Here is a 13,506-nt window from a genome sequence, read left to right on the forward strand (position 1 = left end):
GCCACCGTAAACAGCCGAATTACATTTGCGCTGCGGAGCGGCGCAACAGTTTCGTAGCTGCTGCTGCTGCTGCCTCCTCTCGAGTGCCAATCTTTTCTCTTTTATCCTTTTTCATCGTATACGCTTTTCCCTTATGCAGCTGCTGCTGCCGCGTCTCGACTTATACGGCGTATATATACCGTATACATAGTCGAATTATCGCTACGTTTTACCGTACATATAATATGCGCTCTATGTATCGCGCGCGCTCGAGTTAAATCTCATTAAAATCCCAAAGCCGTGTGTTGTGCACAGAGAAGCAGCAGCAGCAGCAACGCGTATAGAATATACGCGAGGGAACTCGTTCGCGCGCGCGCGCGGGTTACGGAGGTGTGGGGCCTTAAGAACAGCAGCCGAGGCTGCTGTACTCGGTGTATAACGTGACGACGACGGCACTGGGGAACGGCAGCAGCAGCAGCAGCAGCGCCGAGGCTTGTGCTCTCGATTCGGAGTACTAATCAAATTATAATAAGTGGCGTTGCTTCGAGCTCCGTACCTCTATGCCAACCACCCCCTTCCCCCGGATCCTTTCTCTCTCTCTCTTGTACTTGTCGCTTTTAATGGTTCTCATCCCCCCGGAAACCGTATGAGTATATAGAGAGAGAGAGAGAGACAGAGGCATGTGTTCGAATACATAATTTCACGCAAATGTAGAGGTGTCCTTGGTAATTGTGATTGCCGGTGACCGTATAAAGCTGTCACCCCGTATGGCTGCGCGCGTGTGTGTGTGTGTGTGTATACGTGTATGGATGTGGCACACGGAAAGCGATTTTCCCTGTTATATCAGCTCTCCGTGTGCCACTGCTGCTGCTGCTACATACGTCAGACAGCGCGACGCAGCAGCAGCAGCACACGAGCCCGTGCCGATATACCATACGTGCTGCAAGACGCGTGCGTACCCGTGTGCTTTCGTTATACGTACACTGAAACGCGATTAGTTCAGTTACTGCTCTCCAAGTTCAGGTGGCGCTCATATTAACATAGTCGTTGAGGCCCGCTAAATTGAGCTGCCACTACCCTTTTTTTCATGAAATTTAAACCACTAACCGCGCTTTTGGTACTAGTAGTGTTTATTGTGTTTAATGCCACCAGCTAGGAGACAGAAGCGTTGAGCCGTTGCCTATCATCAAGCACACTATGTACCATCCAAATATAAAATTAATTAGTTTATCCCTCATTGGAATGATTATTTAATTAAATTATATCATTCTTAATCTAAAATCATTACCATGAAATGTAGCATAACCTATTTTTTATCAAGCATCCATCGGTATGTTATGTTCGCGTTTCTCATATAAAAATACTTATATTAAGTTTTACTAATTAAAAATACAGAAATGGAGAATGTTGATCAAGGGATGAGCTGTGATGAGGAGGAAGATGCTATGGTAGTGGTCGAGTCGTCTGACCAATTTAAAATTTCAGGTATTGAGAGAACCCATTTTAATTATATACATTCTCCATATTTTTATTTATATAATCCATCCCATTATTATTACATATAACTCATTTTTCCAGATGCTTATAAAATTAAGAATTCCCTATATTATTTTTTAAATGAGAACTTAGTGGGAAGGTTAATTTTAGGAGAGTACGCAAAGAATGAAGTTTTTCTTGAGAGAAAACTCATTCATATCTTAATTACCAAAGTAATGGGTGAAAATCCTATTACACATAAGTAAGAATGCCCATATTATCTCTTTTTTGTCAAATATATTGTAGGGTAGTGAAAGTATTTACTTAGTTTATACATGTTAGTTATTTATAGATATGTGTTTCAGTTTAAATTTTAAATGTTTTTTGGAAAGTTGAGATGTAGAGTACGTACTCAGATACTCTATGTCCTATCTTTTTATTCTTCAAATAGTTACATATTCATGTTATTTAATTAAGTTTACTTGTGTACTTTCAATTTACAGCATTCCAATAAACATTTTCATATTTTGCAGTACGTACTCTCAAAAAGTTCAAATTTTGAGTACGTATTACAAAATATGAAAACTTTATCTGGTCTTGATGTGATTGAGTATACGCATTGAAAAATATCAATGTATACTCAGATACTTTAAGTCCCATCATTTTATTCTTCGAATAGTAACATATTCATGTTGTTTAATTAAGTTTACTTGTGTACTTTCAATTTTCAGCATTCCAATAAACATTTTCATATTTTGCAGTACGTACTCTCAAAAAGTTCAGATTTTGAGTACATATTACAAAATATGAAAACTTTATCTGCAGTTAAATATAAAAAGGATAAAGATATGTTTTATATTATTCCAAAATCTATTTTGTAAATTATTTAATTATTGAAAATAAACGAGTTTGAAATAATAACGAGTTATATTTATTAAATACACTACAAAACATACAACTATATAAAGTATTATACTTGACTCAACTCAATCGAAAAATGATATTAAAAGTGCACTAAAAAAAGAGCCGCTGTGGTACTATTTTTAATAGCAGTCACTGCGTACGTATTTCAAACCCCCCCCCACTCTTTTCGGAGCCACAGGCGGTATATTTTCGCCGTACGCGTAGTGGCACAATGCGATCGCAATAGCTGTACCAATCGCGTCTCAGTGTACGTTGTTGTGCGTTATACTGCGTACGACGAGCTTTATCTGAGTGTACGTAAATTCCAGGTGTCGCGTATAGCTGTGCTCGAGCGGGTAGCAGTCGCGATGTACGTACGTGTGTGGTTTAAATATTTTTCATGTGTCTGAAAGAGGACTTGTCTTGCGTGGATATTATTGACCGAATTTTCATCGATAGATACGAAAGTAAAAAAAGTGTACGTCGTCTCGGGTCGTTGTCCTACTTCTACTTCTGTTTTCGGCGCTTTTCGAACTCGAGGCCCTTCGAGTTATATATATTTTTTCACTCCTCAACCTCTCGCTTTATATACGAGGGTTTGTGTGTGTGTGTGTGTCTTTGTCTACTCTCTCTCACTCTCTCCACCCAGCAGCAGCACAAATACAGAAATTCGTATGTACGCGCGACTCACCTGTTTTTGACAAATGGCGTGGCTGCTAACATCTTATTTTTTTCTCTCTCTCTCTCTCTTCCTCTATATACGAGTACATAGACTACCTTGGGGCATCATCGCTTCTTCTTTCGTCCTTTTTTTTTCCTGCTCTCGTTCTCTCTCTCTTCCACGCGCCATCTCGCACCTTTTGTCTGGCAGCACCAAGAGAGAGCGAGAGAGAGGGAGAGAGAGGGCGAGAGAGAAAAAGACAGAGCTTTTTCTTTCATTCGCGTATATATGTACTATATACTATATCTGTCTATTATCCCGGGGGCCAAGAAAGAAGCTTCCTGTTTTTGCAACTTGCTTTACCTTGCTTTTATTATATGGTTTTCTATGGTATATTTATTAGGCTCGCTCTGCTTTTGAAAGTAATTTGTTTCGCTTGTTCCCGAGCTTTTCCTTTATTATATTTATATTGTTATTTTTATTTTTTATCATTATTTTTTTTCTTTTTACTTACAAGCCCGTCGTCATTAATATTACAAACATCTGAAAACTGATGTAAGGAAAAATATGCCTTTGAACTCCACGCGTACGCAAGCAGCTCGGTGCATACAATCGACATCGCAAACATTCGCAAGCTGCGAGAGAGAATTTCCACAAATCTCACTTTTTGCCATTTATACAAATTCTATATATCGCTGAGAGTTACGCGGCGCGTTGGATAAATTAATACGCGCGGTGCATATCGCGTGCGAGCGCGCGGCGTTGTGTGTAATGAAATAACGGAAATATTCCAACTATTTCCACCTCGTCCTACCCTGGCCGTAAGCCGTCGACTTTCACAAAGTCCATGAAAGAGAGAGAGAGAGAGCAACAATGAAAAATATCTTCTTTGAAGCCCACAGACACTCCACTCTCGCTGCTTCCCTTTTGCCCTCCCACATTATGGTTATACACAGAGAGAAGCTGCAACGCGCGTATCTATATATCTATAAACTCAAACGCTTAAAGAGCTCGCTCGCTCTCTCTCTCTCTGCCGCGCGGCGCGCGTTCGCATACAAGAGTGGTAGATAGGTATATAGGTCTAGGATCTGGAAAACTTTTTAAAGCTGCGTGTAATTTCGGATTATTACCGGGAGCGCGACGACGAGTAACAGAATCATCATTAACTCGTAGGCGGCACTTCTCATCTGATAAAATACTCCGGCAAGCTCTGCGGTCAAAGTTTTCTCCCCGCCCGCCCTCCCTCCGTTTTTATAACCGCGCGTGTAATAATAATAACGCGCTCGGCAGAGCTGTAGATACGACGACGACGACGACGACGAGGAGGATGATCGTAATCGATCGTAAGAAAACGATTTAAATGGACTTTTTTTACTGTCAAACTTCGTTATTCGGAGATAATCGCGTATACGGCAGAAAGTTTGATGGGCGACGGCTTTTAAAAGGGTATAATAATGTATATAACACCGGGGCCCGGATATTTTCAACGTTTTACACTCCCTTCGATTTTTCCTTCAATATACCGACGATGGAAAAGCCGCCGCCGCCGTCGCCCTATCTCGCGTATTCTTCACGGTCCATTAACGGGAATATACTACGCACGAGCGTATTATATATGTTATATATTATATATCGTAATCATGCGTGACATTATTTTCGCATTACTTGGCTTCCGAGGCGAGCTTGACACGGCGTGACATAATCAATCAAGGCCCCGCCGACTACTACGACGACGACGGCGACGACGAATCAATCATTAAAAAGTCGACAATTGCATCGGCGAATATATACATATAAAATAATAAAATAATAATGATATAACGTAGCAAGTGGCAGTAATGAAATTTCATAACGCCAAGAGAGAGACTGAGAGAGAGAGGAAATGTAATTAGCCACCGTAGAACACAACTTGAAAGCTCTCGGGCGCGAGCAGCATGACACTGGAGGCCCATAAATATCTATTAAACCGTGACGGCAGGCGCGCGCGCGCGCGTATCGGCTTCATTTTCACCACTGCAGCAGCGGCAACGGAGCGTTTATTACGTCGATGCCGATGCTTCAACTGCACGGCTACACACTGTATATACCTACACATTATATTCCATGCTACAGCAGCAGCAGCAGCAGCAGCAACTCCTTCAACAATGTCTCGAACGTCTTTCTCGTTCGATGACTATTAATTTGCGAGCTCGAGCTAAATCGAGCATCGCGGAGCTTATACGCGTGCAGCCCGGCGCAGTGTATTTGGATAATAATGACTCCGCGTCGATGTACCGTTACACGTATATACATATCGGACGTTGTTATAACCGACGGATTTATTTTTCGGATTTTTTTTTCCGCCTACGCACGCACTGATAGAATGGAAAAAATGAAGGAAAAAAAAAGAGGAACGGGAGAGTAAAATGGAAAATACACATGTACGCGCATATACGTATATGGACAATCTGACATATGCTACCCTTATACGCGCGCGCGTATATTTTGTTATATATGTTTTAAAAAAGGATTTATTCGCAAGCGTATTAACGAGCGAATGTATATATACGCACTATATGGGAGAGAGAGAGAAAAAAAAAGCTTGCGTACGCTCTTTCTCCCTCTCTCTCTCTCGTTTGTAGTCATCTGGTAATGAATGGCTCTGTGCATATAATCCTTTTGACATTCGTTGAATTTTCGTTAGAGCTACCGAGCGGAGGCCTTTAAACGTATATAAGCTTGTGTGTGTGTGTGTATACCTGCTCGAAGCTAGAGACGTAATTTATGAGCCCCGAGACAGCACGTGACGTTGCCAACTGTTATAGGGCCGAGGGCATAAATCAAAATAAATTTGAACCCTAACATTATATACATATACTCTGGGTCATTCGCGCACATATACACACACGACCGAGTCGCACACACGTGTAACAATAATACGTGCGCGAATTTAAGCTGATCTTTTCAGTCGCGCGCGCGATTCTCAGCGTATCGCGTACGCGGTAAGTGCCCCCACACGCTGCTGCAATCATCAGGACTTTTAATTAAGAGAGAGAGAGAGAGAGATGAGAGACAGTGCAGTGTGCAAAAAAAAATTGAATCCATCGATCACTCTAATTAGCAAACATGAAAAAAATGAGTACGCGACTACACGTGGCTACGCATGCGCAGGATGATACCACTCACCGCGTGCACAGATATGTATCTTATAACTATTAATGAACGCGCCCGATACCAGACAAGTGATGCGCGCGGGGGCGCGATGCCGATGAATATCGGGAAAAAGAAATGATTACGCAAACAGCGCTGGGAAATTCAATTAATAGACTCCGAGTCTCGACTTTCTCTCTCTCGCTTTGCGCTCGTTGATCTCTCTTTCTCTCTCTTTTCTGGGTATGGGTATGCATGGCAGCTGCGCGTATAATTTTGCACTCGCGTGCGCGCTCGTTATAGCGAGGCAAGAACTCATAGGGTTTCCGCGCGTACCAACGGCGCGAGTATATATGAATTTGGTTAAAGGAAATTGTGAGGCCTCGATAATAATTTTCGTGTACGTCGAGACGACGACTACTACCGCTACTATACACTCCTCTTTGACGTATTGTGACCTGCGTGCACTACGCGGGCGAGCTTGAGGGTTAAAAAGAAAAAAAATATTCGACGAGAAGCCGTTGAAAGATTCTGCCGAATTGGTAACGCGCGTGCACGAGCTGGAGGATTTTTAATAGACGGAGAGAAAGAGAGAGAGAGAGAGATATAAAGTGAAGTCTAAATTTATAGCTGTAAGCCTAAATTGGAATGCGCTACAGACAGCGAATCGAAACGATAATTAATTGTCATGTGTCCGTCTCGAGTTGCTTAATTGGTGACCCCTTTAGTCGTTAAACTACTGCGAAATCTGGAAATCCCCGTAGCTGCGATTGTTAACGAAAAGAAAAGAAAATAATAAAAATGACAATAATAATAATAAAACTAGACTGAAAAAAAAGAATAATTACGATTACGCAAAGAGTCAACATTTTTTTTTATATACGCGAACAAAATTTCGCATGCTCGTCACGGGTTCGTAACTTTTAATCCTTGAAAAATCTCTGCTGCTGCTGCTGCTGCTCGGCGCGTGTGAGACACAGAGCGAGCAGCTCTCACTACACTGGGCATCAGGCGCGGGCTAGCTCTAAACGAGAGATTTTTTTCAGTTCAAATCCTCGGGGCAAATATGAAAAGAGAGAGATAGAGAGCGAGCTAGAGAGAGAGAGAAAAAAAAGAAGTGCAAGGCTTCTACTGTCCGTCGGCGCAGAGAGCGAGAGAAAACAAGACGAAGAACGAATAAGACGTAGGGTAGTAGTAGTGGCATTTCTCGCTTATATTTGCAGAGCGTTTGAATGGGATTCACTAGAAGTGCCAGCGGTAAAAGCACTTGGCTTTAATATCAACAAGGAAACTTAAAACTGACGTTCGGAGCGCTTGAAAAACGAGGAAGGGTTACAACGGTTGGAATTCGTTGGAAAAAAAAAATAATAATAAATAAAGCTGGGTGAGATTATTCTTTGAAAATGACTCGTATCTGCCACTCAAAAAAATTGAATGACAATACGTTACAATGTAAAACGATCGGTGCAGTTGATATGCTTTTTATAAACAAAATCAGAAAAATTAAGAGCCACATGCAATATTTTGTATTGCATCGTTTTGCATTAACGAACTCTGTTACTTATAAAAAAAACGTTGACCTGGAAATTGAAGAGTTTTAAAATAGCCTCTAATAGCAGGCTGAGTCTGGAGACGACTGAGATGAAAATTTCAGGTGTAACTAAAAAAAGCAGTAGCCGAAATTTCAACTGGTAGAGAATAAAAAATTAAAACGTGCTCGAAGCGTGTCTGAAAATACATGTTATGTTTTTGAAATATATGTTGCCGGTTATTCATTACTCGTAAAAACAAATTGTATTCACTTTTTATTATTTTACCCGTAAACAATAAATCATAATGTTACAGCGTCGATATATCGAGTGCTTGTTCATATTCAGCGATTAGTTCACGGCGAGCTTTTGAATGGCATAATGGTTAATGTACATATTGTTGTGAGTGACCATTTCAAGACGAAAAGCAAGGCAAGAAAGGTGGAAGCAGAGTTTCGACTGAGTGAAAAATACAGCGACAAACGTTTAAACAACATTGATATTTTTCAGGCACGCAGTTATTCATAAGTTACCGCTAGATGGCGTATGGCCGAATTTTCGTAAACCAAAAGAGAAAAGGCAAAGTTTTAGCATTTAGTTGGAGGAAAAAGAGGCTTTGTTAGGGTTCTGTTAACCAATTTAATTTCTTGCTACCATTAGCATGTCATTAATAATAAGTGACTATATAAAATTTTTAAGTTATACAAAAAGCCTTACATGGCAAATACATTATGTAAGTCTACCAATCCTAATTTTACACTTCAATGCTACCACAATGATAACTTTGTGGATAAGCATTAATAGTTGACATTTTTCTGAGCTTGAATGATTCGACCATCGTCTACAATATGATCGTAGAATCATCTCGGTATATTGCCGTCTGTTAAGCGGAAACAGTAGTTTCGGCGAATCGGGTTCATCGAGCTGAAACATGTCGTGCAAGCCTTCTTCCCGTTCTAGTCGATATTGATAATAGACGGGCCAATCACTTTGGCTTACGTTGTCAACTGTCGAAATGAAATCATGAAATGTAATTTAAAAATGTATGTTTTCTTACATTGCTTTATATGAATTTTTTCTGTAACAAAGGGCTCTAATATACCATGATTTGCAATAGCAATATCGTAGTAGTCAGCTTATGGTGTACTTCATATTTTCAATTTGATTATCCAGGATTTGTTGAGTGTAATCGTTTTTTAAAGCCGAGTTATGGTAATATCAGAATAAATTAGACGAATCGATTGAAGTATCTTTGTTCTCGACACCTTTATTTCACGTCCGCGGCAATTCAATGAATGCGTCGTCCAAAAATGATCGCGTGACATCTAGCGGGGCTCCCGGCGTACGCGACTCCCTTTCTCCCTCCCCCGTCCTTCCTTCGCTGCCTTCACCCGCTCTGAAATCAAGTCACGTTCGTCGGCCGCTATACATGCCCACACACATACACACACACGATATGATGTACATTTATTCGCGTATATAGGATGAAACAATCGGTACGTATGCAGTAATTGCCGGGGTTGGGTATACACGTATATACGCTGCAGTTCGAGAAAGATCGTTATATGTGCGAACGCCGTAGGCGCGCAGTGCGAATTGATCGCCAACGACGCCTGTATTATTATTATATACGCGTTATATATATGGCGCATCGATACGCGTATACCCATAACAAGTAGGGCTCGGCATTGCGCGCACATACACACACGCATGTATACCCTCTTTGTGCAACGAGGAGGAACCATCAGCTCTCTCTAGCCCGGTTATATTCCGCATGCGGCACGTGCGCCGCGCGGATGACAGATGCAATCCTCGTTACGATATGGCGCGCGCGCACTACTCGCTCAAGCCCGTTCCCTTTTTCGATGAATGTATAAATATACAGGAGGTGCTTGCCGAAAATATAACGCGCTACTACTCTCGCCCCCTGCTGCCAGCCCCCCGCCCGGCACATGCTCGCGATCGCGCCAGGTATATTATAGGCGCAGGTATGTCTTTTATATAAAAGAAGCCAGGAGCAGCAGCAGGAGGAGGAGGAGAGGCGTCGCGTCGCTGCACGCTCGCGCATACCACGCGCCAGGGCTTCTCGCGGAATCTATATGTATAGGTATGTGTGTGTGTGTGTGTGGGTGTGCAGGCAAGAGGCGAGGCATTTGGGGAACTTTCAAGAGCACGCGAGGTACGTCAAGCTTAACTTGAAATTGAGTTGTCATCTACTTGACAACGGAAGTTATAGTGCCTTTATTATACCCCTGTCTCTCTCTCTCTCTCTCTCTCTCTCTCGCGTATTGCATAGCTCATGGACCGTAATGAGAAATCCATTAAGCGAAGAGTCTCACTACTACTATGTACTACAATGTGTATGCCGTAGTATTTGTGTGTGATGTGTGTGTGTGTCTGTGTCTACTTCAGCGCTGCGTTCGAACCGTGAAATTCTAATCATTCCGCATTTCTCTCGGTGAAATAAGGCTCGCACACACCCGCCCGATATGCATAAACATTTACTTTTTTACACACGTATCACACTCTGACTTCAACCTCTAACTCAAGCCTTTGTAAACGTGTGCGAATTTATCGTTTTGCAGAGGGTCGCGTGCTGGAGCTGCACTCGCCAGACGGCGTGCACGAGTGCTGGCTGCGCGCCTCCGACAGCGCCGAGGCCAACGTCTGGTTCAACGCGCTGCACTCGGCGCTAGCCGCGCTCACCCACAAGGCGCTGAGGCTGGCGTCGGCGCTGCCCGATCCGCCCCAGCTGCAACACATCGGCTGGCTGGCCAGGCGGCACTGCATACAGGTAAGGGGATAGAAGGAGGAGATGTTTTTTTTTTTTTTTTTCGTTGATTTACGATCGTTGTTTTAATGATGCAAAAATTAATGAAAAGGGTTTAGATTTGTACTCGAATTTAAACATTCACGGATAATCGATTGAAAAAAAGTATAAAAATTTAATTGTAATTAAAGTCTGTTCCCACCGCTAGATGGCGAGTGCCTTTAACTGCAAAACTGCAAGTGATAAAGTGTAAATTATTTTATAAGTAAAAAAAATTTCCAATAGAATAATTACTATTTAAGAACATGGCATGTAGACTTGCATAAAGCAGACTTCGGGAGAATCAACCATCTGTACATTCTGCGTACAATCGAATTTCAGAGTCGCTCGCAATCGCATTCGTTTCGCACTCGGCGATATCGCGTACATTTTCGACATTTTTCGACGTGCCCTCGACGAAATGTGCATATCCCCGGCCCGCTGCGTATGTATACGATAACGCGTATACGTGGCCGCTAATTACGCCATTAGCCGCGTACAGCAAATACGGGCCCTACACGTATGCATCGGGAAGACCGTTTGAGCAGTCGTGCGTATACGTATACGCGTCGCGCATATAGGTGGTAGTGCACCAGGGCTAGGGGACAATTATGTATAGGTACGTATAGTTGTTGTACATCGGCCCCGCGAGGCACGCGTGGCATGATAATCGATATATATTATATATACACGAATCGAGGCGTTGACCCGCAATCAGGTGTATCAGTGCCGCCGATCAATTATAGATGCAGGTGCCCTTTACACGCCGTACGCGTACATATTTTTCGTGAACGCATGAACGATCGGTTTTTACGCGAGGGTTTTTCGAAAGATAGATTAGAAATGTTTTAATTAAAAGAGAGAGAGAGCGAGAAAACTGAAGACAAATCGGAGCGTCAAATAAACGTATAATAAATTACACCCGCGATGCAGGACTCTAGGCGAGGCAATCTTCGTCTCGAGCTCCGACGCGTCATTTTCTCTCTCTCTCTCTCTCGCGAGTATTAGAAAACGTCGCTGCAGGGAGGAGAAAAGCTCGAAATCTCGACGTGAAAAATTTTTCCACCGCGTGAGCTATATACAGAGCTGTGTGTATATCCCGTACATGTACCACGGCACAAACGCGGTCAAAGAAGTTTTTTCACGTACACGCTCGCGAATTTTCTTTCAATTTTTTTTTTCTCTCTTTTTCATCGCGAACCGGTGCAAGATATGAACTCGAGCGCGTGCACACGATGCCGAGTACATATCTTTTTAGGGAAAAGCGCGTTTATTATATATCGCGAGCTAAACATGATGTATTACGGGCGCGCGAACTAAACGTGATTAACGATGGGACGATGACTTTGCGCGGCTTGGTGTACTTACGCGCATTTTGTTCGTGAAAACCCGCGTGAATATCAGCTCGGCGCACGAAACAACCTTCTTTTTTTTGGGGGGGCACGCGCGCTTAGCAACGCGGACTTTGCAAAGGAAATTTGGATAATGCGAAGATTTGGAAATTCGCCGCGCGTGAAAATGCACGCACACATTTTTGTCGCAGTTTGTTGAAAATTGCGCGCGGAGTTTTCAAAATAAAAAAGAAAGCGGAGGGTTATGAAAATAATATGCAAATTCCTCGGAGGGGAAATGTTCCTTCTTTTGAAGAAAAAAGGAAAAGCCCGGGTTATTCTAGCTTCTAATTACGAGCTCTTTCTCGTATTCGTTTCTGTTTTTTTCTTTTTTTCCTTTTTGACTCGTTTCTCTCGTTATTACAATTTTTTTTTCACTACTGCTACGGTGCGCGGACGACTCATGAAGCGCCGAACTTCTCTGCCTGCCTGCCTGTCTGCCTGCGCGAGTGCGTGCGAGAGTCGAAGGATTTTCACTCTCTCTCCGTGGACAAGAGAAATAAGGCAGAAAAAAAACGAAGGAAAAGGAAAAAAAGGAAAAATCGAGGGTATGGAGTAGAAGAGAGAAAAAAAAGGCAAAATTACGGATGAAGCATGTACGCGCTTAACTTTTTAAGCGGGTACGTACGGAGCTGCGATAGGCAGCGATGCGGAACGTCGCGCGCGCGCGCGCGCAAGGGCAAACACCAGCAGCTTGTGCGAGAGCTTGCGCGCGTACAGAGACTACTGCTAGGATTCTCTCTCTTGCTCTCTTGGATTTAAAACAGCTAAAACGTATATAGCCCATGTCAACATCGACGGAGTCTCGTCGTCGTCGTCGTTTGAACGTTTCACGCGCGCGCGCCGCGGCGTTTTTCCTGCCTCGCAGGATCCTCTCTATCTCTCTCGGAGGCTCTAACACACGGACAGACAGACAGACAGGCAGGCAGGCAGACGTACACACGTACCATCTACCACTGCTGCTGCTCGTCGTCTTATGTGTATACGCTCGGAGAGCTTTGGCTGCACCTACAATCAGAGACTTGTGCTTGCCTGCCTTGCCTTGCTGCTCTCTCCGAGAAAGGCAAGTTTCAACGAATAAATACCTAACGAGCCTCGTCGCAGTCGTCGTCGTCCTCGTCGTCGTCGACGCAGTGAAAAGAGAGAGAGAGTTTGCATTTTCGCACTTGACTAGGAAAGAAGAGCTGCTGCTGTTGCCGCTGCTGCACACGACCGGGGCGTTTTGCGCGCGGCTCGCTTTTATATCGAACAATCGACTGCGAGACAACTATATAGTGTATTTCTTCCTTTTTTTCATCCTGTTTTCTTCTTTTACTTTCTTCTCTATCTCTCTCTCTTGGCTTTTTTTCATACGCGCGCACACACACTTTGCACTGATTTTCAAAGCTATATAACACCCGGAGCAGCAGCAGCGCGCAAACTTAATTTATATAGATAGATATTCGTAGAGAGCGCGCAAGTTTTACTCTGTGCCGTTGTGTAGGGAAGTTTGTATAAGTATTTATTGTTGAAGTATCCGCACTGGAGCAATGTTTGTCAAGGGTTTTTTTTTTCTCTCTCTCTCTCTCTCTCACTCTCGCGCGCAAGCTCGTTCGCTGGCTCAAGCTCCAGCTGTAAGTTTAACCTTAT

The 13,506-nt window shown here is 43.0% G+C and overlaps 1 protein-coding gene across 2 annotated transcripts in view; it reads left to right on the forward strand.

The window, feature by feature from the left end:
- The window catches only part of LOC106653490 (beta-1-syntrophin), a 304,966-nt gene that overhangs the window by 278,791 nt on the left and 12,669 nt on the right, over positions 1–13,506 (forward strand). For both annotated transcript variants that reach the window (XM_014372944.1, XM_014372943.1), the window contains exon 4: positions 10,263–10,471. In XM_014372944.1, coding sequence (XP_014228430.1) covers positions 10,263–10,471 — 209 coding nt within the window. The remainder of the gene's footprint in view (positions 1–10,262; positions 10,472–13,506) is intronic.

Source organism: Trichogramma pretiosum, unplaced genomic scaffold (assembly GCF_000599845.2).
Source record: "Trichogramma pretiosum strain Unisexual culture from Peru unplaced genomic scaffold, Tpre_2.0 scaffold35, whole genome shotgun sequence".
Taxonomy (NCBI): domain Eukaryota; kingdom Metazoa; phylum Arthropoda; class Insecta; order Hymenoptera; family Trichogrammatidae; genus Trichogramma; species Trichogramma pretiosum.